The following is a 25,915-nucleotide window of genomic DNA, read 5'->3' on the forward strand; positions in this document are numbered from 1 at the left end:
GGTGTAAATCAAAAGCTGACTGATAACATTCATGAAACGTAGACTTCAATTCTTGGTAAGAGATTACTGTAAAACACAATATTTTCGTGGCATGAAATTTTCACGAATTGGAGCCGACGGCCTTTTTTTGTGACATGAAATTTTCGTGAGTTGCCTCTAACATTCAATGCGTATAATGTAGACAAGGATATTCATGTGTATTTTAATTTCGCGAATCTTGGCTCTTGTGAAATTTGCGAAATTTAAAACGCACGCGAACATTCCTCAAACAGTCCTCATACAGTTCTCAAAAACTACTTCTATAAGCCCCCTGAAGTACTCTTTTTGCTTAGATCTGAGGAGACATTCTAAAACCTGTTTGAAATATTTTTTCTCTTGAGTCATGAGGAGAGACTAGCTTCACTGCCTACCTCTGTGACTGGCCACCATCCTTCTCGTCCTGCCTGGATGTCTCTGCCGCGGTGGACTGGTCCTGGGAATACTGCTGTGACACGCCCCTGCTTTTTGCGTACTCGTAATACTTCTGAGAATGAAAAGTCACATGTAATGATGGGTGTGAATTCTACATTGAAGTGCATCTGCGAAGCTACACATGACAGGTTATTACTCCCAAATCATAAATATGTTAGGCAAAGCTCAGCATGTTTGAACAATAGTACAAAGATAATGGAAGCATTTTCGAATCATTTGGTCTATTCAGTTTATCAGATCTTTCATATCATATATTTCATATACAACTACGTATAATGATAGCGAGGAGTTATTTTAGCAATGCCTTACATGATGCTAAAAGTGCAGCCAGAAATTATCATAGTCAGAGATAAAAATGTAACCTTTTGAAATACCAACTATTTACATAGCCATGAATACTCACCTCCCGATTGTCCCAGTAATAGCCAGCATACTTCTTGCCGTAGTAGTAGTCATAGTAACGTCTGTCATAGGGGCGACCATACTCATCCACACCTGTAGAAAAAAGGCCACACAATAAATATATCACAGAAGCTTTCTCGGGATGAATCTATAACATACTGAGAGAATGCAGATGGATATCCGAAAGGAAGTGATCCTAATTAAAGGTGGGATCCACCTTTGATTAGGATTACTCTGTTTTACTTTGTATTTGGATATTTCAGTCATTCCAAAACCAAATTTCATGAAGTAAAATTTGAATTCCTCATAGAATTGTATGCTCTTAAACCTTTCATACATACAGGGGTTTCTAAGTATCTCACAATATATTAAAAGCTAAATTCTCATCTCAACTTACACTATACCATCCCTTTAAGGTGAACTTTGATGTAAGAATCCTAGAAGACGCATGTAAACATGTAAATGATGACAGCTCCATCCTCAGTAAACCATGGGTACCTACCCCCGTAATGTCTTGGATCGCGCCTGCTGCGGGGATACCTGGAGTCAGAGTCGTAATCATAGCCCCACCCTTGCCTGGAGCTGGGTCTCTCCATACCCTGCCTGGACTGAGGTCTGGACTGCGGCCTGGACTGAGACTGGGTTTGGTCCCACTGCTGGGTGCCCGCCCTGTGGGGGGTCCTCTGCTGCTGAGGTGGCCTGCCGTAGCCCTGCTGCTGCCCGTGCGATGGGCCCTGGTAGTAGGGGTCCTGCCTGGAGTAAGGGTGCTGTCGGCCGTAGGGGCTGGCCGGGTACCCGTAGCCATATCCTCGGTACCCATGGCCATAGGGACTGCCTTGGTAGTAGCCTGGAGGGTACTGGGAACGCTCATGAGGGTACCAGTGACCTCCCTGCAGGAACATGGAGCATGATTTTATACATCGTCATTACTTGCACATATCTCCAACTTTCCGAGTATTTCACATCAATGTGACAGGGCATGTCACAAGTACTCGTTAATCTGAAAATCCATTTTACCAGTAATTCTCACATTATGTTTCAGTCACTGCCTGGACAGACTTCATCAAAACAGGGAACATTAAGTGGTTTAACAAACTGATAAGCTCTTTGCATTGAATACAGATAACAATTACCTGGCAAATGTTGAGCACACACCATACGACTGTACTGCTTTCATATCTTCTCCCACTAGCAATGCTTCTGCATCCTTCATTCTTTTGTTGATCCATTACATCCCATTTTTACAGGATTATATAATGAATATTCTGACACAATTACACCAAGTCAAACCTCATCAAGAAAATATCAATTGTCTCCTCCATTACATTTACAAAATAAAGAGCATTGGGCACCCTGTATTTCTATTACCTTTCACTGCATTTATGTAACTACTGGAAGTGAATTCTAAATGTGACACACTATGAACATTTTCAACTTTTTTGGGGGGTCTTGTTTTGCTTCAACGGACTAAAATGGAAATGAGTACTCATTAACATTTGTTGAGATATCAACATATGAGAGAAAATGCTCTCATCTGTGCAATTACGGACAAGCAAAGTTTACTGTAATTGACCCATGCAAAAAATTGGTCTGGCAAAAGTTTTCTTATCTACAATTCATGTGACTGTAAGTTAGAACCATCCTGTACCTCAGAAGGGTAGGAGCCGTAACCTTGGTGAGGTCCCTCTGGTCCACCCTGCCCTGGTCCAACACCCTGCTGCTGCTGATATGGCTGATGAGGTTGTTGCTGAAGTTGTTGCTGAGGTGGTTGTTGTGACTGTTGTGGTTGTTGATGTGGTTGTTGATGTTGCTGGGGCTGTTGCTGAGATTGCTGTGAGGGTACAGCACCAGAAGTCGATACCACGGCCGTGTTTTGTGCCGTGGTTGCCTGGTTGCTCGTGGGTTGTACAGGGGGTTGCTGCTGGACAGATGTAGCACCTGCAACTTGTTGTTGTGGCTGTACACCTGTACTAGCTTGTAGTGAGCCTTGAGAGGTGGAGGGAATTGCTACATTTTGATTATGGTAATGAGCACCAGAGGTGACAGGAGCCTGGTATGGCTGAGGTTGGCCAGGTTGTGTGGCAACCTGACTAGTCACTTGCTGAGATTGGGGAGCTATGACCGGATGGGGGTTGCCCGCAAGATTAGGGACTGCTGCTTGTGAGGGCTGCTGTGCTGCCCCCTGCAAGGTGCCTTCAGGGGGATGATTGGGTGCAGTGGTGTGAGGCACTGTCTGGCTAATGTTCAGCTGAGAAACATTCTGAGACAACTGGCTAACAGCTGGGTTTGCTGGCGTCACAGGGTTTGTGAGATGACTGCTGGTAGTTGGAGAAGCTTTGGAGGTAGGGTCACTGCCTCCTGTAAGCAATGGCGCAACAACTGCTGGAAGGGGTGGAACGCTGACTGATGCAACACTGGCTGCTAACTGTCCTGGGGTAGAACTTGATATTGACGGAGTGGACAGAGAAGCTGAGGGGACCATTGGCGTAAAGTTTGATGATATGTTCAAGGCAGCCGGGGCAAGAAGAATGTTCCCTGGAAGGGGTGGGACTTCGGCCTTCCAGAGGGGTGGGGAAGGGTTGACGGACATATCCCGGTGGCTATGGTGACCTCTTACCTGCCTGAAAGCACTGACATGTGAACCTGATGAGACAGAGTCTGAGCGAGACTTGGACTCTTCGGCTTGTGCTTTTTCTCCAGAGATGTCAGGCAGCTGTACTGGTGGTGGTGCTGTCACTATTGACTGGCCTTGAGGGATCACTGATGATGGACCGGAGGACATTGCTTCTGCTTGATTTTGAGGCATATGCAATTGCTGCTCATCAGAACGAGTTGATGGTGTAGTCCCTGAGGATTCTTCAGGATGATGGGGAGTTTGGACATTATCGTGTGCTGGATGTGGTGGTGAACTCAATGGTGGAGCTCCTAAAGCTGTTTCAGTTTTCTGTCCACTGAACTCCTGGTCATGAGTTTCAGAGACAGGAGTTGGTATACTTGTGGCAGACAGCTGCTCATCAGTTCTTTGTGGAAGCTCATTATTTAAATCGGACACAGGAGTCTGAGACTGGGGGGACAGGACTAGGTTCGGTTGACTAGGGCTCACCTGTGAGCCCAGATGACTGGACACTGGCTGTGGTCCCGAAAATGGCACTGAAAGCAGCTGATGAACCAATTGCTCAGATGAAGCAGAATCTGAATTTTCACGATCAGTTTTACTGGTCTCAATTGCACTTTTCACCTCCACATTGCCCTCCACACTGGACCCATTCAATGAATCTGCAGGTGGTGCCAGGTCCTGGATTCCTTTAACATTGTCAGGAGTGTTCCTATACTCAGGGTCTGGACCTAGATCCTTACTGATTTCTGCAGCTGCTGCACCTGAATCTACACCCTGAAATTGGGAGGGGTTAATCACATCTCCAGGAAATGAGGGGACATTCTGATTGCCTTGATGAAAAGTAAAGGGATCATCTGTTCTGCCATTAAGATTGACATCCTGGACAAGTCCATGGTTGGTGCTTCCACCACCTCCTGGCTGCACAAACTCACTGGAAGAAATGGGAGGAGAGCTGATGGTAGCAGAGTGTGTTCCAGGACTCACACTATTGTCCATAGGTCTCTGATCATATCCCTGGAAAGCAGGATTAGGAATATTGGTATCAGGACTAGTTCTTTCGCTAGCATTTTCACTCTGTGAAACACTCTCCTTGCCACTGGACTCCACAATATCGGATTCATCATCATGGTAGAACGCACCAAAGCCTGAGCAACTGGAGGCATCCTCCTGATCCTGATCCACAATCCTTGAGGATTGTGGTGGAGGACCACTTTGGATATCCTGCTGGTTGACACCTGCAAAATCACCACTTGTCGCTACACCATTATCAAACTCAGGCTGCATTACTTGTTGGGCGGCTTGCCCCTCCCAATTAGGATGACCATCTACATTGTGCTGGTTCTGCCAGGCTGTACCTTGCTCGTTATTCCCTGGTTCAGCTGGGTAACCATAGCCACCATCAAAAGGTGCACCATATCCAGGCCATGTTTGTTGGTAGGGCGTGTTGACTTCCATATTCTGTTGAGGGTGTTGCTGTGCTTGTTGATGTTCCATGTCATGATTCTGGTTGTACTGCTGATTGTAGCCATACTGTTGCTGTGGCTGTTGCTGCTGCTGTTGTTGCTGCTGAAAACTGTCCTGTTGCTGAAGATTGGGGTAAGGGTTGAAAATTTCAGGTTGCTGGCTCTGCGCTGACTTTTGGAAGTCTAGAGGATTGTAGAACTGGGGAACCTGCTGTGGTTGTTGCTGATGTTGTGGGAATCCCCCTTGAGAGGATTGTTGCTCTCCAGGGTAGAAACCCCACTGGTTTGTGGGGGCTGGGTTATGGTCAAAGAAATTTGCTCCATCTCCTTCTGCTGATCCTACCACAAAGAGAAAGAGATAAAGAGAGATGCTTGGTACACGGTTGATTCCCTTAAACTGTCAATCACACACTCCATGTATGTGATACAAGCAAGAAAACACTCCATTGTTGTAGTTGCAGAAGTTTTGTATTTGTAGTGTTAGTATGTCAGGGATATATAAATAGTAAGACAAATTGGACATTTCAGCACTTTGAAAGAGTTAGAAACCTTTTTTATTCTATTCAGAATAACTAGTACACAAGCGATCAATAGCATCACTCCTGCCCATAAAACACACAAAGTACTCAATGACTTCCATATCAAGCTATTACAAGAAATTTGTGACTTAGAAGCCACATCAATAAAAATGCTCCATCAATAAGCTCTTGATCAAAATATCAACACACATTGGGAATACCAACACTGGTAGAGCTTATATAATTTGAGTTTTTCACGATACATCTGCACATATTTCTCATACATACATGATGCAAGTGTTACTTCTATTTTCAATCATTTAAAACCTTCACACAGATTTCCACTGATATTCTATCTGAACATTTACATCTTTCCCACCTTCAAGCTCACTACAACATAACCAAAACAATGCTTCAACAACTAGTCTTGAATACAAATAACTCTTAAACTTAAAATTGACATAGCTTTCTCTTCAGTATCACCAAAGCAGAGTATGTTACCAAACTCTTGAGTCATCATTTCAACTGTACAAGCATATACAACTAGCAGATATCCATAGTTTATTAAAACTTGAGCTGAAGAAATATGCTTTCAGTACATACCATTGCTGAAGTATGCAGAGGTTCCACTTGTGTTTCCAGTTCCTTCATTTCCTGACATGGTCTGCTTTACAGTCTTGTTTCAGGAATCTCTAAATACTAAGCAGCAAAAGACAAAAATAAAAAGAACATAATGGCATGCACTGTATGAATTCAGAAAGTCATACATGTGTGTCACAATTCAAAATAGCTGATTGGTCACATTTCAATCCACTTTTTTAAAGGCATTGGGAAGTCTGCATATATGCATTCGACATTATGACAAGCTCTCTTTTGTGTTATTCCTGAGTGGTAATATTAATTCAATCACTCATGTCCCCCTAGATTACATATTATGTAACAATGCTGAAAATCCAATCCAGTTTCTCAGGGAACACAATTAACAAGAAGGCTGAAGGCCAAAGTTTCTCGCAAGGCACAATCCTGATACGTACGCTGAGATAAATGGTAAAAAGACAATATGACCAACTTTCACATGCTAGAAGTACATGTAGGACAATATCAAATCATCTGTCCATCTTCTCCCCCCCCCCCCCCCCCTCAAGATTTTTAATTACACATCATGACCATGAACACTGCACACAAATTACAAGTAAACATGTGCAAGTTAAACATGGTAATGTTGAGCCAAGAAACTGCAACAGTGGCAAGTAATAATTATGTAGTATCTATCATTTCAGAAAATGCCAGTGGAGTGGCCGTCAAAAATTTGTGCAAGTGCAGTATGATCAATCAAACAGAAGAGCAAATAAGAGTTAAGAGTCAACCATGCATGGACTGTGGCTATGGGTGTAAAAAATAAACATACGTGTCTCTGTACATGTATATTGTAAATCAGTCATGCATGCTTTTCACTTTGCAATATTCACATGATATCAGACAAAATTTGGAAAACATTCTAAATCACCAATTTACAACACATTTAATCGAATATCATCAAAACTACCCTTATCTGATACCAGGTACAGTAGAAGTGTTATGTGTGATATTATTTTATTATGATCATAATTTCATGCTTTTGCTTCATTACAGACATTAATGAAATCTGTGCTTGATTGAGGAATGATTTCCCAGAATGCTTTGATGAAAAAAAACACACTTGCTTACAGGGTTGGCAAACATCAAATCAAGGTCGTCCATGAAGCAATCATAGAGATATTTGGGTGCTATTTATATCTGGAAAGGCATTTAGTCATAGTAGTACCCAATTACGACAGATTTCATATTCATATTCATGAAGAGATATGGCCTCTTTGGGTAATTCATTTCAGGGAGACTTGTTAGCTCTGATTACAATTAGAACTAATATTTCAAGAGATGCAATCATTAGTACTAGTAGTAGCTTGATATGTTCTTATGATTTAAAGTCTACATGACGATGTGACTGTGCACCAGTATCATGTATACAACTGTACGTGTGACTCTTATAAAAGCCATTGAATTGAACACAGGGAGAGATGCAGAGATGTGTGGTAATGTAAAACTCTGCACTGTGCTCTACTAAATCAAAGTGAACAGCATACAACGTAGAATTACATGCATTAGTTGTATCACATACACATTGTACACTTGTATTATACTTTTCTTTTCTTTCTTTCTTTTTTAAGCCAAACCTCACACTGGCCTTCACATTTCCCTTTACAATTAAAAAGGCTGACATGCCTTTATAGTGCACCATCCAAAATGTGCTTCCTGTTTGATTTCTGTGCATTTACTATTTATTCATTGGTAGCAGCTGGAATATCATGTGTGAGTTTCACACCAGGTGTTGCAGGTTTGGTTACAGCCCAGCTTATATCACAGGATTTTGTGAGGACATCAACGAGGACACAGCATACTTTGTCACACAGACAAAAAGGATACATGTTGTACATACACACTGTATTTAGTTACAAACATGATGTAACATCATTCTTTCCCTTTAACTTGACTGGCAATAGCAAACAGTTTATCATATAATCTACAAAATTTTGTAGATGTTATCAATCTCCATCACTCAGCATTCACTAGCAAATTTAGTTTTAGAGCAAGTTAAAATACAAATTGATATTACGAAACAAATACGGATACAATAACTGAAATTGAAATTGGATTAAAAGGAGTTCATATGTGAATGATTTAAGACACACAGCATGCTATATGACAGATCTCATCATAACATTTGTGATTAAAAAAATCTTACATTAATTAAATCTATAGATTCCTCTGACTGGACATTTACATTGCAAAGGTATATTAACTTTTGGAGGATATTTGATATTCGCTCTTCTGAGTGAAAAGCATTGTAGAGTTCTGACATTTATTTGCACTAATGATCTTGATATTATTCAGATAATGTTTGATTTGTATACAAAGTGAAAGTGTTTCAATTCTTAGATTACCAGAAACCTAGCCTTCACATACAATGTACCATCACAACATTGAGTCATCTATTTAAATTGCATGTACAGCCATACAAATACATCCACCAAAGTCATGCATTTAATTTGCCTATGCTGTACAGTAGCCCCAATCTTTCCATTGCTGGACTAGTAAAGTTACTTTCTCTATCTAAACGACTCAGAGTCAAGTACTCTTAAAGGAACAGGTTCATGTGGGATGAAAACAAGTTTTCAATTTCTTGGGCAGGTGTGGAGTGGGGGAAGTATTGCCACAGATCGGATACTGCTGATCAAGCTACTGAACTGTGGATGCCATGACCAATCTACATTGTACATTACACATGCCTTCTTTCAGTTATATCATCAGAGTACAAATTGTACTTTTTAAACATCAAATGAAAGCCCAAAATGAAGAGTTCTATGATTGCGCATTGTATTGTTCACCAAAACACTAATATCAGCTCATGATTTTCTCAAATGTCTTGGACAGACTAGAACGTATGCTTTTTGAGCAGAATCCCGGGGAAAATGATGTTCATGCCCAAAATGGACAAAAAGTATTACAAAAATGCCTCCACAACAACTTTGAAAATGGCTGTCCTTGGGCGGTAGAACAAAGACAAAACTTTAAATATACTCAGAAAACTGTTGCTCAATAAAAGCCCCATGACTATTGTACAGTCGGTGCCAGATACCATCTTTGAGACAAATTCTTCCCAGACCAGGATGGGACACCATGTATGACACACAATTTGCAGGGTTTGAATTTTGCAAATTTAACAACATGCAAAAATATCAACTCTGATCCCGACACGCAAAATGCACACATACACGTATAGGCATTGTACGTGTACAATGTATGTACATTTCTCTGTTCAATACTGTGACTGTATGAGTGCCACGATCGTGGACACGACACCTAAGCTTGGAATGTGGTAGACACAATTACCATCCTTCATCTTCCACAAGCTCTATAAATTGCATGCAAGGCAATGGTGAAAGATTACATGTACATATCGGGAAAAGACAGGAAAAGGGAGGAGGACATGATTGAAATGATACTAAAAAAAATGTAAAGTGGGAAAAAAATGAAATAAAAGATTTACAAAATATAGAGTAAACTTAAAATAAAACAGAAATGAAAGACAGAAAGAAGAGAAACTTGGATTATAAAGGAAAGCAAGGGAGAGATGGATATGTTTGAAAAGAAAAGTGGAAAGCAAAGAAGCATTAAAGATTGAAAACAAAAAAGCACTAAGTAGTATAATAGAATGGAGAATGAGAGATGAATCAAAATTGGATGAAAGCAAAGGTAAATAGGAAGGAAAGAAAGAATTACACTGGTTGAAAAGGAAATAAAGAAAAGGATACATTGGAACAAAACATTAAAAAAAAGATATTGAAAAGAAAACAAAGGTCGATGGAAGGAAATAACCCATGAAGGAAACAAAGAACAATATTAAGTCTATGCAGAAAGTAAGATCAAATAGGAAATTGCAAAAATTAGATACGAGGAAACTCGCAAAAAATGATTAATTAGACGGAAAGGGAAAGTTAGGAATATCTGAAGATGAAAGAAGAAAAGACAGAAAAGAAAGAGAAAGATATAAGGAGCTTCACACACGCGCTCAACCGCTTTGCATAGAAGCTACAACCGCTACCGCAAGACTTGTCTGAGGAAAAGGGAAAAACAAATTTTAGCTTTTCACAGACAACATAGAAAAAGCTGCTGTGATTGCTGTACATTGAGATCAAAGGATCGACTCACACTGCATGCGCTGAATGTAGTCATAATGTACCGATTGCTTGTGTATCTAAAGAGCAGCATTTCAAGCGTTCAAGATATTCCAACACTTGTACCATAGTTAAAACTGAACTTCTAGTCGACTTTGGAGACTCGGATGCAATCATTTTAGGTGTGTCTACTAAACTAGGGTGAGTTTGGGAATGTTTCTAAATCATTTTGATGAGGAGGTGTGAAAGTACACAAGCACCAGGTTTTTCACTAGTACTAGACCTACTTGTAGTAGACATCATGTCTAGACTCTACTATCTAGTAACAAGTTATTTGTAGTAGATGGTCTAGAGAAGAGTAAGATTACTTCTCCAGATGCAGTAAATTTACCAGGGTACAGTATTTATAGTACACTTGGTTATCTGGTTGTACACAACTGTAGTGTCACTAATGTAAAGTCAGCTGTCTCTGCATATCATGCATTTCATTACAATTTAATTTTACGTCATGCATATGCCTAGACAGAAAGATCCGTCTGTCCGGAGGACTCTTTTATATTTTTGCCATTAACACTGTCCTCCATAGACAGATGGAAGGTATCAGTACCCATTGCTGTGTGGATGTTCTTAACCACTGTCTCTATGGAAAATTGGTGAGGTACCTCACCCTTCTCGATTGCGTCTAATTCACGGCCCTAGGTCGGCAAATTTAAGCTTGTATGGTGAAATTACGTTTTAAGAATACATTACACTCACAAGATTAATGAATAATCCAACATTTTAGTAGAATTTTCAACGTACAAACACAGCCTGTCGCGTCGTCACATTCAAACTGCAGAAACATACACTATGAATTTCTTAGCCAATCACATGCGAGGTAGTTTCTACGTGTCTGTTTTACTAAAACATGTACCTCGCATGTGATTGGCTTACAGATTCAAAATGGCGACTTACTGCTCGCGAACGGCGATGTTGCAATATCGATAAAATTTCTGCGTTATGACTGAATTTATGTGAGTATTTCGATTGCACGACATGAGAAATTTATCCCAAATATTGCTGCATAATGTGTCATGTCATGTTAAACTTGTTTGAATGTAAAAAAGCTGTCTGAAATTTGGTTTATCGTAACGTTTGATCTGTGCGCGACTGCTCCACACAGGAGCTGCAATCATTGTATCTGTATATGGAGGGGATCCGTGAAGCCAGACGAAGTCTCCGCGGAACATTCTTGACGGACAGATACAGACCGATCTTTCGGTCAAGCATATGCCATGCATGGCATGGTAAAAACAAATGTGGAGACATCTCCCACAGAAATAGAATTGGAAGCTGTCCTCTGTAGGAACCATATCTCGCTCTCCATGTCTCACGGAAGGTACATAATCATGTAATAATGTAATCCGATGCAATGCCATTGGCTCGTGCCTCAAGGCCTCGAGAAGCAAGGAAACGTATCAAAACTTGCATGTATTATTAAATTGCAAGGAGAGTACACGACCAACATTGCATTGGCATTGATTAACCCATTTATCACCGTTTGGAGCCATCGATTTATATAACTACTAACTGTTAGGCCTACTAACAGTTACACTTACACAAGAAGGCAAGCTAACGTTTCTAGACCATAAAATAGACTGGAGTCTTTTCATGTCCGACGTCCGTCCTGCCTCCGCTACATTTATACGTTCACCTTAATACACCATCCATGCAGTACCCAAGCACCATTTAGAGTCTACCACGACTTGACTCCGATCCGATATCCGGAATGATGTTACAGATGGATCGTAAAGCTCCCTGTTTATCGTAATCATCCCAAAATTACTACTTCCTAATCATAACATCATGGTAACAGATTATCAAGTAATGCATACATTCTGATTTGCCGAAATAAGATTAAAAAGAAAATCTGTATATTGAGGTAGAAATTTACTTACCAAACGTTTATCCGTAGACTTATAAGCTACGTGTCTTTCACTGACGACGGCTTTGCGTGCGTAAAAAGGGTGTTACGGACGAGAGTACTATGGATCTCACTTGTTCAAATAATTTCGATGTTGTATTTTTTGTTAAAACAGAAAAAATTAAGTAATTGGTTAAAAAATTCAAAAAAAATGCAAACAATTTATTTTTTCAATATAATGACTTGTCAAAAAATTGTCCATTATGTATAATAAATGTGATAAAACTTTGTTGAATTATTACTTACTATTGCGTTCCATAACTTCCTAAGCTTTTATTTCTTTTGTTTTTCTGCTTCTGTGCGTGCAGCGCATAGAGCACTGAAGCAAACAGGTTCTAATAATGATGTACGTCTTGGGATGTGCGGGCGGCGAGCGGGCGCGGAGATCGCACCCTCATGATCATATCACCGGTGATTGGATCTCACTGCGCTGCAATGCCATTCGCATGCCCAAGTACGGCCGGTTGGTACTACAATACATGTGACAGGATCAAAATAGGATCTTGCTGAGCACTATCAGCGTGCCTGCGCCTCGCTGGTGACGGTACGGTGAGCAGGCGTCCTGCCGGACTTTCCCCGGTGCTGTAGCACACTAGTACCGTATCTCAGGTTTGTGTCGTTTGCGATGCGTGGAATGAGAGCGGCAACCTGTCCATTTACCTAAAGCGTGTCTTGACGTTCGAATTCTTCAACAGGGGTAAATGTGCGGCTAACCTTGCATCATTATGGACCAACTGAGAAACATTTTCCAGCTATGGACAAGAACCAGCCTGATGACGACTAGTCATGGAAGGTCGGCAGTGTTAGCAAAAGCTGTGAACGGCCATAGATCTAACTCTCTGGTACGTACGTAGACAAAGTTTAGCTTTCCAATCACGATGGCGTGTAAGTTGCAGATCATTGAGATGGGTTCTTGTAACTAGCTCCATACACAGTCCTGTCCATGTCGCTGCACGGCGTCTGGTTGTGCTAACGTTACAGTTCTTGTAACCCCGGGACGCATGAGCTCCGTGTACACAGTTACACACTGTGGGCGTGTTGGGGCTGGTCGCAGTTACAGTTCTTGCAACTTTCTTTGACTTTATACTAGGGTCTAGTCTACTTCATTCTTCTTTTTTCATTCATCGTATTTACAACACTCATCTTCTCAGCTAGCTCTGGACTCTATTGTTAGTAATTTTAGTACTAGGTAGCACTGCTGAGTGGGAAAATTACTCAAATCACTCGGTAGCGTATATTTTCAGTTTCACCTCAGTTCGGGAAACCCACTCACAAGGGGGGCCCCTCCTTATAAGTAACCCGTCCCCCTTATAAGTAACCCCGTCCCCCTTATAAGTAACCCCCGGGGCACCCCTTATAAGGAGTCTCCACGCTTTTTTGCAATGCAACGCGAAAATGAAAGGACTGCGGCAATTCGCTTGATTATGTCCATAAAGCTTCACAAGTTTCCTAGCTACTCACGAAATTTGAGCAAAATCGGTTTGAGGCATCATATCTAAAATCATGGATTTAAATGCGATGTCAAACGACCCCTGCGAATGCTGAAATGCGAGCGATTACTGGCGTGAGTGTCGCCAGGCGCGGCGGCGCGGCAATGCTTGAGTGCAGACGTGGCGACTGAGTACGTACTCAGTCACCACGTCTGCACTCAAGCATTGCCGCGCCGCCGCGCCTGGCGACACTACTCAGTCGCCACGTCTGCACTCAAGCATTGCCGCGCCGCCGCGCCTGGCGACACTCACGCCAGTAATCGCTCGCATTTCAGCATTCGCATGGGTCGTTTGACATCGCATTTAAATCCATGATTTTAGATATGATGCCTCAAACCGATTTTGCTCAAATTTCGTGAGTAACTAGGAAACTTGTGAAGCTTTATGGACATAATCAAGCGAATTGCCGCAGTCCTTTCATTTTCGCGTTGCATTGCAAAAAAGCGTGGAGACTCCTTATAAGGGGTGCCCCGGGGGTTACTTATAAGGGGGACGGGGTTACTTATAAGGGGGACGGGTTACTTATAAGGAGGGTCCCCCCTTGTGAGTGGGTTTCCCGAACTGACCTGCAGTTTTTGCCTTGAAGCACTTTTTAAATTTTAGCAGTGTTTTTGGTCCAAACTGTACCCATTCTCTGTTAAACAGTAAATCTTGTTCGAGCAGCCAAAGAATGAGGTAATTCATACTGTTAATTTATACTTGTTATAGATCCTGTGCTGACTGACTAGCTGACTGAACTCCTGCATGTGATGTATTTTTAGGTTTAATTAATCCACAGAGCTGAGCTAGACTAATTCTCGCTATCACCGATGACGTAAAAAACTCCTGTGCACGCTAAAGAGCTCTGTCACAGGTGCACTGTGGGATTCCACGGTCCCTTGTTCGCGTCCGGTTGTCTCACGCGAGTCGCAGTTCCCATACGATTCAATGGAGTTCTTTGTTTGCTTTTCCGTTGTTACTAATGATAATGTTGGCCCTTTTTTGTCCCTGCCGAACGAGTTCGAGCAGGGGACTATGAAACGGGCTCCGTACGTGTGTGTGTCCGTCCGTGCGTCCGTCCGTGTGTCCGTCCGTGTGTCCGTCCGTGTGTCCGTGTGTGCGTCCGTGTGTGATCAAAATCTTCAATTTGCTACTTCTCTGTCATTTATGAGCCAATTTTGATTCTGTTTGCTTTATATGATAGCACTACATGGGAGCTTTGAAACTTCTACACAGAATTTCAGTCGTGACCTTTGACCTTGACCTTTGACCTATATTGTACATTTTGCTACAAAATGCTACTCCTTCGCCATTTCCAACCCGATTTCGATTCCGTTTGCTTTATGTGATGGCACTAGGTGAGGGCTTCAAAACTTCTACACAGAATTTTGACCTTTGACTTCTTTGACCTTTGACCTTGATTTTTTGACCTATATTGTACATTTTGCTACAAAATGCTACTCCTTCGCCATTTCTAACCCGATTTCGATTCCGTTTGCTTTATGTGATGGCACTAGGTGAGGGCTTCAAAACTTCTACACAGAATTTTGACCTTTGACTTCTTTGACCTTTGACCTTGATTTTTGACCTGTATTGTACATTTTGCTACAAAATGCTACTCCTTCGCCATTTCTAACCCGATTTCGATTCCGTTTGCTTTATGTGATGGCACTAGGTGAGGGCTTCAAAACTTCTACACAGAATTTTGACCTTTGACTTCTTTGACCTTTGACCTTGATTTTTGACCTGTATTGTACATTTTGCTACAAAATGCTACTCCTTCGCCATTTCTAACCCGATTTCGATTCCGTTTGCTTTATGTGATGGCACTAGGTGAGGGCTTCAAAACTTCTACACAGAATTTTGACCTTTGACTTCTTTGACCTTTGACCTTGATTTTTTGACCTATATAGTACATTTTGCTACAAAATGCTACTCCTTCGCCATTTCTAACCGGATTTTGATTCCGTTTGCTTTATGTGATGGCACTAGGTGAGGGCTTCAACACTTCTACACAGAATTTTGACCTTTGACTTCTTTGACCTTTGACCTTGATTTTTTGACCTGTATTGTACATTTTGCTACAAAATGCTACTCCTTCGCCATTTCTAACCGGATTTTGATTCCGTTTGCTTTATGTGATGGCACTAGGTGAGGGCTTCAAAACTTCTACACAGAATTTTGACCTTTGACTTCTTTGACCTTTGACCTTGATTTTTGACCTATATTGTACATTGGCTACAAAATGCTACTCCTTCGCCATTTCTAACCGGATTTCGATTCCGTTTGCTTTATGTGATGGCACTAGGTGAGGGCTTCAAAACTTCTACACAGAATGTTGACCTTTGACTTCTTTGACCTTTGACCTTGATCTTTTGACCTATATAGTACATTTTGATACTAAATGCTACTTCCGGCGGGGACATATTTTACGCACCGCGTAATTTCTACTTTTCCTTGTTTTCTTGGCTATAATTCAGCTTAAAAGAGTCGAAAGTGTCTAAGCTTTACTGATTTTCGGTCACTAGAGTCATGGTTCACTATTGCAAGGCTTCAATGTGCTAGTCGCATGATGGAAAGCGAAGAAATCTTCAACAAAAAAATACCTCTTTATAAAGACAGAGCGTGTTGTACAAGTTGTAACTGCATGTGCAGCCAAAACCGGGGCAAGTTTGTCCCATGAGCTATCCCATAATGCATCTAAAACGCTGCTCTGCGCACTGCACCTACGTATTGGCGATACCCTCAATTAAATGGAAGTAGAGTCTAGTCAATCATAAAAGTCCATGGGCATGCTGAATAGTGCAACTATAGTGAACATTTTTTTCATGACCTCCATTAAAAAAAGCCAAAATAAAACAAAAACAGAAAAATCATGTCTTAGAATAAACTATAAAAGAGATAAATGTGTGTGAGTGTGCACTATGGGAACCTCAAATATATTCTAACTATACACAGCCCGTTGCTGTATACAACTTAACAAGTGTCGCACTGCGTCTGGTCGGGCTACAAATACTCGAGCGATCACATTAGAGAATTAAGACTAAATGTATTTTTTTCTCAGTCTCTCATTTGAAATAGATGTTGATTCAGTGACTTATAACATGTTAAGACTCCAATATTCTGTCAGACATGAGACTTGCTTTGCCATGTTCTGAAATGTGAAGAAAAATACTTGGGCCTACTCGACATAAATTTACTCCTATTTGTATTGAACAGAATAATTTCTGAATACTTGATCCATAAATTCTAAAGGATATATTCTTCCAGAGCAACTCAACAGGTCAGAGGTCACATGCAACAAGCGAGGATGAGCGCAGGCGGCGTTTGATGGCAAGGAATCTCCCTCAACGACAGCCGATACCTGGTGTCAAACATGTGATACTGGTTGCTTCGGGCAAAGGTGGAGTCGGGAAATCAACGACAGCAGGTATCAATGTTGAGATTTGCAGAAAAAGAAAAAATTATCAATACTAAACAAAGTTTACTGATGTCAGATTCTTTGACCATATACCCTGTAGATTATCTATTTTTTTGGGAAAATATGAATCTGATTTGAATGTCTGAAATCAAATCAAGTGATCAGTGAACAAATGACATTTAAAAGAATTAGTCACTGAAATGGGGTCTCGGAGATATTAACCAATGCAGGATTGTTGAAATACAGTGTCATGTATCATAGAAAAATGATAATTATAATAATTTCTATATCTTCAATGTTAGCACCGTTAGTTCATTTCTGTTTGTTTGTTTATTTGGACAAAATATGTTATCAATATTGTGATTAGTATCATATTATCCTCATACTTATCTGTTGTTGCATCTGCTACTAAGATGTAACTTTACAATATGTTTTGTATTCTGACCCAGAACAAAAATCTGAATCCATTTGCTTCTTTATGTTCCATGTTAGTGATGAATGGAATAAAGTTTTATATTAGTGCATCTTTCTGTTGTGGGAATAGAAAAGAAAAATTGTTAGCGTAAAATTGGAGTTTTTTTATCTGTGGGTGCATGGAGATGATTGTGTAGGACCATTATTTTGTTGTTGCTTACTTTGCTGTATTTCTGTTTTGTCTACTCTCCCATTGCTCTCTGTCTAGACCTTGTATTAATTTGCATTAGTTTGCTTTTCAGCATTACCTTGCAGTCTGACATTAATTCATGATATTCAGTTGTCACCTCCATGATCGTCACTTCAGATACCTTCCTCTTCTTCAGTTTTGCCACCTTCATTCTTTCTCTATTCAGGTGTGTTCATTCATTCCATCCCACACCGGATTCTTTAGTTGAGCCCAGACAGCTCCCATTCTTACGTAATCACCCCCTCCTGCTTCCATCATCTCATGCTTCTCGTTACTTATTGGTTGAGTTATTGAATTAGACTCCTCCATTTATTGAAGTCCTCTGTTCCATTTATTTCTATTGGTTGCTATAAGATAATTATGTAAATATTGTTTATGTAAATCATATGTTCATCAAAGTTTGCTGAGGGCGAGTTGTCCTCAGAATAAGTCAGAGCATTACCAGACTTCATTACGTTTGGTTCACCTTATTTGCGTCGTCTCAGTTCTCAACATTAATTTATCTCAGTCCCTAATTTTTACAAGTACATTTTTTGTTACAAGATCGAGAGCATTTGTTCATAATTTCACATATATTTTGAACACTACAACTGGTGGCCTTAACGCTATTTCGACACGCTACAACTGGTGGCAGTGGTAGTCGTACTTTCCATGCCTGGTTATTTCATCCGTCTTCAGTTTTTGTTCTCAATATTTTCTACTTTGGGATATGATTTTTATCACTGAGCTCCAAGTTTGCTATGTTGGCCACATTTATGCTATTCCAGCCTCTCTTCTGCTGCTCCTTCGGTGAGTGAATGATGCTGAGTGTAATTGTACCTATTGTTACAAGATCAAGAGCATTTGGTCATAATTTCACATATATTTTGAACACTACAACTGGTGGCCTTCACGCTATTTCGACATGCTACAATTTACATTGTATTTGTTTTGTTTCATTTGCTACAGTGAATCTTGCTCTTGGCATTGCTGATGTGGAAAAGGTAGAGAAATGGTTATTGATGGCAGTAACATCTCGGAATCAGTGAAAACCCACACAGTTTTGTGATACACTGTATTCTGTCTTTGGATCGTTTTTGATAATCCTGAAAGTAATAAAACAATTTAAAGTCTCCAGATTCTAACTTGAATCCAATGTTAGTATTTGATTCTCTGTTGAAGGTGCTAAGTAAACTGCATATATATCACAAAGAGCGCACCACACTTGACATGAAATCTCTTCTACATTGTACAATTGTATGTGATTTCTTTTTCCAAGGATAAGTATCTCAATGCTGTGGCTCACAGCATTCAATCTTTGCACATTTTCTTTTTTTTTTTTTCCCCAACAAGATGGTACTTTGTTGAGACATAATGAATTAGCTTATGTTTTGTGTACAGACCTTTATAAAATGACCTCTGTCCATAGAGGTCATAGGTCAACATTTATTTTCTGTATGCACTTTAATCTATACTCTTTCCTTGTATGTTTCTGTACATATTTGAAAGGCGAGGCATCATAATTTTCAGTTGTAATGCTGCAGTATTCTGAATAATGACCAATACTTGGTATCCATAGTGCCATTACCTAATCATCATGGATGTATTCATATGGAGTAATTTTCAGAAAACATGGTCTTGAGTGTCTTCATTTTTGTAATCCCCAAATGTTCACTTTCTTCACGACTTCTTTGCAGGATGCCAGTGTCGGCCTCCTTGATGCTGATGTCTTTGGACCTTCTATTCCAAGGATGATGAACCTCCAGGGAAAAGAGCCAGATGTTGATGACAGTTAGTATTTCAAAACACTGCAGATGAAAGTGCCTTCACACCATGTGGCTTGGGATGTGGATTTGATGCCGTGTATGCAAGTTTTAGATACATGTATGATATACGATATACCTGATGATTTTTATGTTGATGACATTTACTGGTACTTGATGATTTTTGTTGTCAACACATATACCATTTACAATCATACAAATTGCATTTGAAGAAATACTTGTAAAACAGTAGAATTGATATCACAAACATTAATTATGATATATCTGATACGAATTTGTCATGTTCTCATACCATTTACTGATCTGTAGCCTGTATTTCATATCATGTGAAACAATGAAATAGGTGGATCCCCTTTGTGTGCTGATAAGCTGTTCATTTCCAACATTTTTGAATTCTCTGTCTTTGTGAACTTCAAATCTAGGACGGAAGCGCAGCATTTGATGTCACAATGCACTCCAGTGTCCACTCAAGCAAGCACATTGTAGCCATGCACAAATGATACCAGAACAGCAGAATAATAAATGTCTGAAAATAAATGAGGCAGTAACTGTTACCAGTTTAAAAAACAACAACAACAGAAAAATATATAATGCTATAAGGTCAAATCACAGACTAGGATAGTGTGGGTAATTCTTTGTAGTTCCGGGAGAAAGGTTGGAGGACGATTTGAATGAGGAGTGTGTAATTACTGAATAATAGTTCCTATTTATTCTGATACTGATAGGATAATCTTTCATTGCTCTTTTGTTGTCTGTAGAAAATCTGCTCATCCCACTGAAGAACTTTGGTATATCATGGTAAGAAGACTCTGTTTTTCATTGAAATTTCTCATTCTGCTGCTAACCCAAGAAAACTGCAAATGAGTCATACTTGACATTTCTCAGTCCCATCTCTGAATTGTTTTCTCCTTTATTGTGACAACTTATAAAATATGATGGATGTTTGCAATGTTACATATTGGCCTTGCATGAAACCAGGTAATTTCTTGTTGGAAAGAGTTCCTTATGTCCCCCCCCCCCCACTAATTTGCACAAAATAAACAAATTACAATTTTTTAAAAATAATAATAAACTAAATAAAGGTTATGCTAGGGTTATGTCTCAAAAGGAAGTCTTCCCACAAATGGCATAACCTTTAATTTAGTTTATTATTAGTAAAAAAAAAAGTGTGATTTAGTGGGGGGGGGGGGGGGGACATAAGGAACTCTTTCCTTGTTGTTAAATGAAATATATGTAATGTGATGCTTAAATCATATTCTAAGTTCTTATTGTGTATAATGTCATTTATACTGTATAAAATTGCCTTAAAAAATGTAAGAAATAGATACATCAACCAAGTAGTAACATGTACGAAGAATATCACATAATTATAAAATGCAAATGTATGTAATCAGTAAATCACTAACCGGAAGTTTTGTATTTTTTTCTCATAGTATGTCAATGGGCTTCCTTGTGGATGAAAAGTCACCTGTTGTGTGGAGAGGCCTTATGGTGATGTCAGCTATACAGAGACTGGTCAAACAGGTGAGTACTACAAGAATATAGTAGCAAGAACTTAGTATCTGCTATCCTTTTTTCATTTTTTTTAATAATCTGGTGGTTCTAATTTAGAGCAGGCACATATAGCTATAATATCCCACTCTTATGTTTTTAGTGATAGATTGTTTGCTCTGTCAAAATGTCCAGAGCTAGCCTTTTGTTCATCCCAAAGGACGTTGATCGTTGGAGTGTTGATGGACTATTTCCTGTGTATTGAAGAATGAAGTTCACTCACAAGGTTTTACCAGGAGTCCCTCACAAAAGAGCATTTTGTCTTTGCTTTGAGCAAGAACACATTCTCCTCTACAGCAGCCATTTTTTTTTTCTTGTAGGTGGCATGGGCTCCACTAGACTACCTGGTTATTGATATGCCTCCAGGGACCGGAGATACTCAGCTGTCGATATCTCAACTCATCACCATCGCAGGTATGTACATATTTTCCCCACTGGTGACAGTTCTTTGCTTTAGTGATGCCAATGCATGACTTCTCTTCAGTTATCACAGTGCTTCATTCATTTCGTTGGTGAATTTACTTTTCATTTGATTATTAACAGTGCTTCATACAGTAGCATGGTTTTCAGGTACATTCTGCATTCCTTTCGAATAACAAGTGCATGTCTAGGTATCCTGTAGAATATCAAGTCTTCATTCTGGCAAATTCCATGCACTGATGGATGGTTATATAATAGTGACAAACTGTACTGACTCAGTTATGTCATATTTTTAGATATCATACTTCCTTAAAAGAGCATGGTTTGTGAGTATGTGTGTGTGTGTGTGTGTGTGTGTGTGTGTGTGTGTGTGTGTGTGTTTGTGTGTGTTTGTCTCTCTATCTCACCCTTGACTGACCCAGACATACCTTTTCCTGAAACCTTCTACCAGGGAGGTGTTCCAGAGATGGAGTGGCAACTCTTCGTAATTCATGCAAACACATGTTTGGGTTCAAGGTGTTACAAAGGGATGTCTAGCATTCCACTACGCTTTGAAGTCATGCTCGGCACAGCTCAAGTTGCGAGACGAAGTTCGGAGAAGAAGAGCGCATTTCACCTTTCGTTGAATTACAAGCTTTATTTTACCGTAAGATTTAAATGAAATACTCGAATTGATTTAGAATAGTTTAGGAAAGAATTCAATATTATAAACATGTATTTCAAGTTTCTTCGTAATACGCAAATGGAAATGAAATGAAAATTATTTTTCTATAATGCGCACATTTCCGCATGTTAGTTTTCTAGATTTCAATCTGGTATATTTTGATCTTTCAAATAAAGTACTCCGGTAAAGCATTTTCCAGTGTGCTTTTGAACTATTTGCTGTTAAAATTGTCAGTTTTACACTGCATTTTGATTCGCTGCTCCAATTCCAGGTATGCAAATTCATTGTTGCCATCACATTGAAAGAGAGAGCGAATTGCAATAGGGGCAAGTATTTCTAGATGCGAGAGCGCTAGTCCCGATTATTGATGCTCTCTTTTGTCAAAGCACATGGGTAGCACCTGTAGTTGAAGGCTTAACTTCTTGGCGGTGCCGCGCGTGACTTCAAAGGAGAGCAGTAGTTCTCTCCTTCTCTAGCACCTCCCTGCTTCTACTGTCGGGTGCAGTGATAGTGATAGTGCTTCATTCATTAGCATATTATTCGGGTACATTCTGCATTCCTTTCGAATAACAAGTGCATGTCTAGGTATCCTGTAGAATATCAAGTCTTCATTCTGGCAAATTCCATGCACTGATGGATGGTTATATAATAGTGACAAACTGTACTGACTCAGTTATGTCATATTAGATATCATACTCCCTTAAGGCTGCGTTCACATAGAAGTATACTATTCGGGTATTCGGGGCTCGTTTTCGAGGGCATGCGAATAGCTTGAATCGAACGATAGGATTTCCTAACACCGGTTCACATAAGAGGGCACTATTCGAAAGTACCGAATAGCATAGAATAGTATAGCATAGTGGGAAACGAGCTTGTTCGATTTTCTTGCAGCGTATACCGTCTCTCGTTTATGAAATAATGACAATTTTGGTCTGAATTTGCCCTTTAGCAAAAATAAGCCTGTAGACTGACATTGTGATGCAGTTTAGAAATTGTTAGTAAGATTTGCTGGGATGTAGGAGGAAGAAATCCTCACTGCACGGGATGGTGAGTTGACGGTGTGGGTGATGGTGTACTGGGTGCCCGAATAGCGAATAGCGAATAGCGAATAGCGAATACCGTATACTTCTATGTGAACGCAGCTTAAAAAAGCATGGTTTGCGAGTGCTGGTTTTTTCGCTCTCTCTATCTCACCCTTGACTGACCCAGACATACCTTTTTCTGAAACCTACTACTATCAGGTGCAGTGATAGTGTCCACTCCTCAAGACATTGCGTTACTAGATGCGAGAAAAGGAGCCGAGATGTTCAAGAAAGTGGATGTTCCGGTAAGATTTTGTGTCTGAAAACAATGCAAGATTATATCTCATTATATCTCGCAAATTTCGCGAGTGCCAAGATTCGTGAAATTAAAATGCACGCGAAAGTTCTTGTTTACACCATATGCATTGAACGCCAGTGGCTTTTCGCCAAAATTTCATGCCACGAAAAAGGCTGTCAGCTCCAATTTGCGAAAATTTCATGCCGCGAATATATCATGTTTTACAGTAAATGAATGGTTTATTTATCTACACCAACAAATCACATTTTAGTGCATTTAGTTGCTTCGAGCTTTCTTTTTTTCATTGCAAACTGAGTCAACAATTTTTGTATGGTGACAAAGTTTTCGGGTAATATAAAATAAGCCAATGGCTGCTTCTTCAAGTGTTTTGAAGCAGTCGCAGAGGTTGTCATTGTTTGAAGCAAAAGGAAGTAGGGAATATTTCTAATTAATTGCAAGTGGTCCTGTAATGGTCTCTTTTCACTCGCATTGGCAGGTGCTGGGTATTGTGCAGAACATGAGTGTGTTCCAGTGCCCCAAGTGTGGTCATGAGACGCACATCTTTGGGCAGGATGGGGTCAAAGGCGTTGCCAGGGAGATGGGACTGGACGTCTTGGGTAAGAATGTTTGACCCCTCTGTCGGAAAACTCTCATGTTCGAAATGAGTGCTATCATCTGTTCTGTCAAGCTCTAAAGATAACAGTATTTGCTGGAAATATCAAAGCTAGGATTCCAGCAGTTACAGTGGACTCCCGTTATAACAAAGTCCTCGGGATCGACAGGTTTTTTTTTTTTCGTTATATCTAATTTTGTTATAACCGAACAAATAAGCAGTAAGAATAGATAGAAAGGATAATGTTGCAACTTAGAATTGTGAATTTGTTGTAACTGGAATTTTGTTATAAACATGTTCGTTATATAACGGGAGTGCACTGTAGTGTATTTCCCCTCAAGCAAAGGCCCATTATGAAACGGGTCACCCAACAGACTGCATGTCATTGTCAGAATGTGTCTTTCACAGGGCAGTTTAAGAAATAAAAGTGTGTTTATTGTGGTTAACTGCCCCCAAAAATGAGTGACATATTTTATAAGGCACTGTTAAGATTTAAAGGCTGCTTTTTCCCTTGCACACATAAAATGCATTGTAGATAAAGGATGTGTGTTCTTTGTGGTTTGCGCCAGGTGACTTGTAGTTTTCACCAAATGGTATTGATTTAACACATAGTGCCGTAGAAATGCCTGAATGATTACGAACGTAGATGAGTTCAAAGATAAGAGTGAAAGTTTGGTAAATAACAGATCAAATTTTTTTCATGGGGGGAGGGGGTTGTCAATATGAATCAGTTGTTGTGTAAAGTGTCAGTTTGTTTTATTTCTTTTCTTTATGTCTCCCTGAAAAGTTGTAAAGCTGTAAAGTTTGATGTAAACCAAATATGGTTAGTCTTTGGACTTTTATTTGGTATTTTTTAATAAAACTGAAATTGAATTGAATTGAAAAAATAAAATAAAAGTCACAAATACACAGTCCTGTATTTTTGCCCATTCCTGTCATCTGCCCCTTTTACCCTTGACTCAAGAAACATTAGCTAGAAATACTGGCTACTTCTGTGTTGACAATTGTCTTTTGTAATAAATGCTGGTTGGAAAAATGCATGGTGTCAGACAAAAGTGAGAGTAACTCTAGCTCAGTATGATAAGTCTATTATTTATGAGAATAATTTTCAAGTGACTCGACAGGGACTGCACACTCTCTGGAAGAGGGAATGATTTAACCCTCTCTGTGCCAGGAACTTTTGACAGTGTGGACAGTGCTATGGGGTTTTCTGTGCCAATTGGCACTAAAAGCATGCAAAGGGTCTAGCAAGTTCACACACTTTGTTTAATTTTTTTTTTTCCTTCAGGAGATGTTCCTCTTCACATAGACATCCGTGAAACGTCGGACAGTGGGAAGCCCATAGTAGTCTCAGCACCAGACAGTCCTCAATCTCTGGCCTACAAAGCCATTGCCACAGAAGTGCTCCAGAGAGTTGAAGGCAAATCAGACAGGTGACAAGGGTGAAGTTCGAGGAGATCGGTAAATATTCTGAGGGTCACTCGTGGTAGAGGACATAGCTTATAAGGTGCTTTGGAAACCTCATCTGGAGCTGCAAACTGCCTGGAAGCTGAAAGTTCCGTTCCGACGCCCGTGCAACGGACGACGGTCATCACACAGACTTAATGGCAGGAACGTGCAAGCGTGAGCGATGATCTTGAAAACATGCTACCCCTTTCATTTGTTTGTTTGTATGACATGGTTACACTGTCATGATGCTGCTGATACAGTGAGTGTCACATTGATAGTGATGAACCTCTCCCCAATTCTCATGGTCAAATGTCCGGGTATTTAGTGGTGGCTGGAGTGATAACAAACCCGAACAGTGCATGATCAGCACATTTTTATAGATGAAATTATATACTTTTCTTCCATGATTGGCTTTTGAAATTCTGTGAAACT

General features: G+C 40.1%; 2 protein-coding genes across 2 annotated transcripts in view; one reads left to right on the top strand and one right to left on the bottom strand.

Annotated features, from left to right (window-relative positions):
• Positions 1–12,158, bottom strand: part of LOC139740370 (uncharacterized) — a 39,285-nt gene extending 27,127 nt beyond the window's left edge. Inside the window, exons 1-6 of the mRNA XM_071650963.1 lie at positions 12,124–12,158; positions 6,075–6,170; positions 2,522–5,292; positions 1,376–1,763; positions 875–966; positions 411–523 (exon numbers count right to left, since the gene is read on the bottom strand). Of these exons, the coding sequence (XP_071507064.1) occupies positions 411–523; positions 875–966; positions 1,376–1,763; positions 2,522–5,292; positions 6,075–6,132 (3,422 nt within the window). The 5' untranslated portion in view covers positions 6,133–6,170; positions 12,124–12,158. The remainder of the gene's footprint in view (positions 1–410; positions 524–874; positions 967–1,375; positions 1,764–2,521; positions 5,293–6,074; positions 6,171–12,123) is intronic.
• A 332-nt stretch (positions 12,159–12,490) lies between these two features.
• On the top strand, positions 12,491–25,471 carry LOC139740376 (iron-sulfur cluster transfer protein NUBPL-like). The gene is made up of 10 exons (XM_071650969.1): positions 12,491–12,616; positions 16,874–17,048; positions 18,652–18,686; positions 19,380–19,473; positions 20,225–20,264; positions 20,900–20,990; positions 21,338–21,431; positions 23,343–23,428; positions 23,918–24,038; positions 25,323–25,471. Exons 1-10 carry the CDS (start codon positions 12,491–12,493, stop codon positions 25,469–25,471), a joined length of 1,011 nt encoding a protein of 336 aa, XP_071507070.1.
• Positions 25,472–25,915: the final 444 nt, after the last annotated feature.

Source organism: Diadema antillarum, unplaced genomic scaffold, assembly GCF_040938485.1.
Source record: "Diadema antillarum isolate AM-2024a unplaced genomic scaffold, OU_Dant_1.0 seq00000850_RagTag, whole genome shotgun sequence".
NCBI classification, from domain to species: domain Eukaryota; kingdom Metazoa; phylum Echinodermata; class Echinoidea; order Diadematoida; family Diadematidae; genus Diadema; species Diadema antillarum.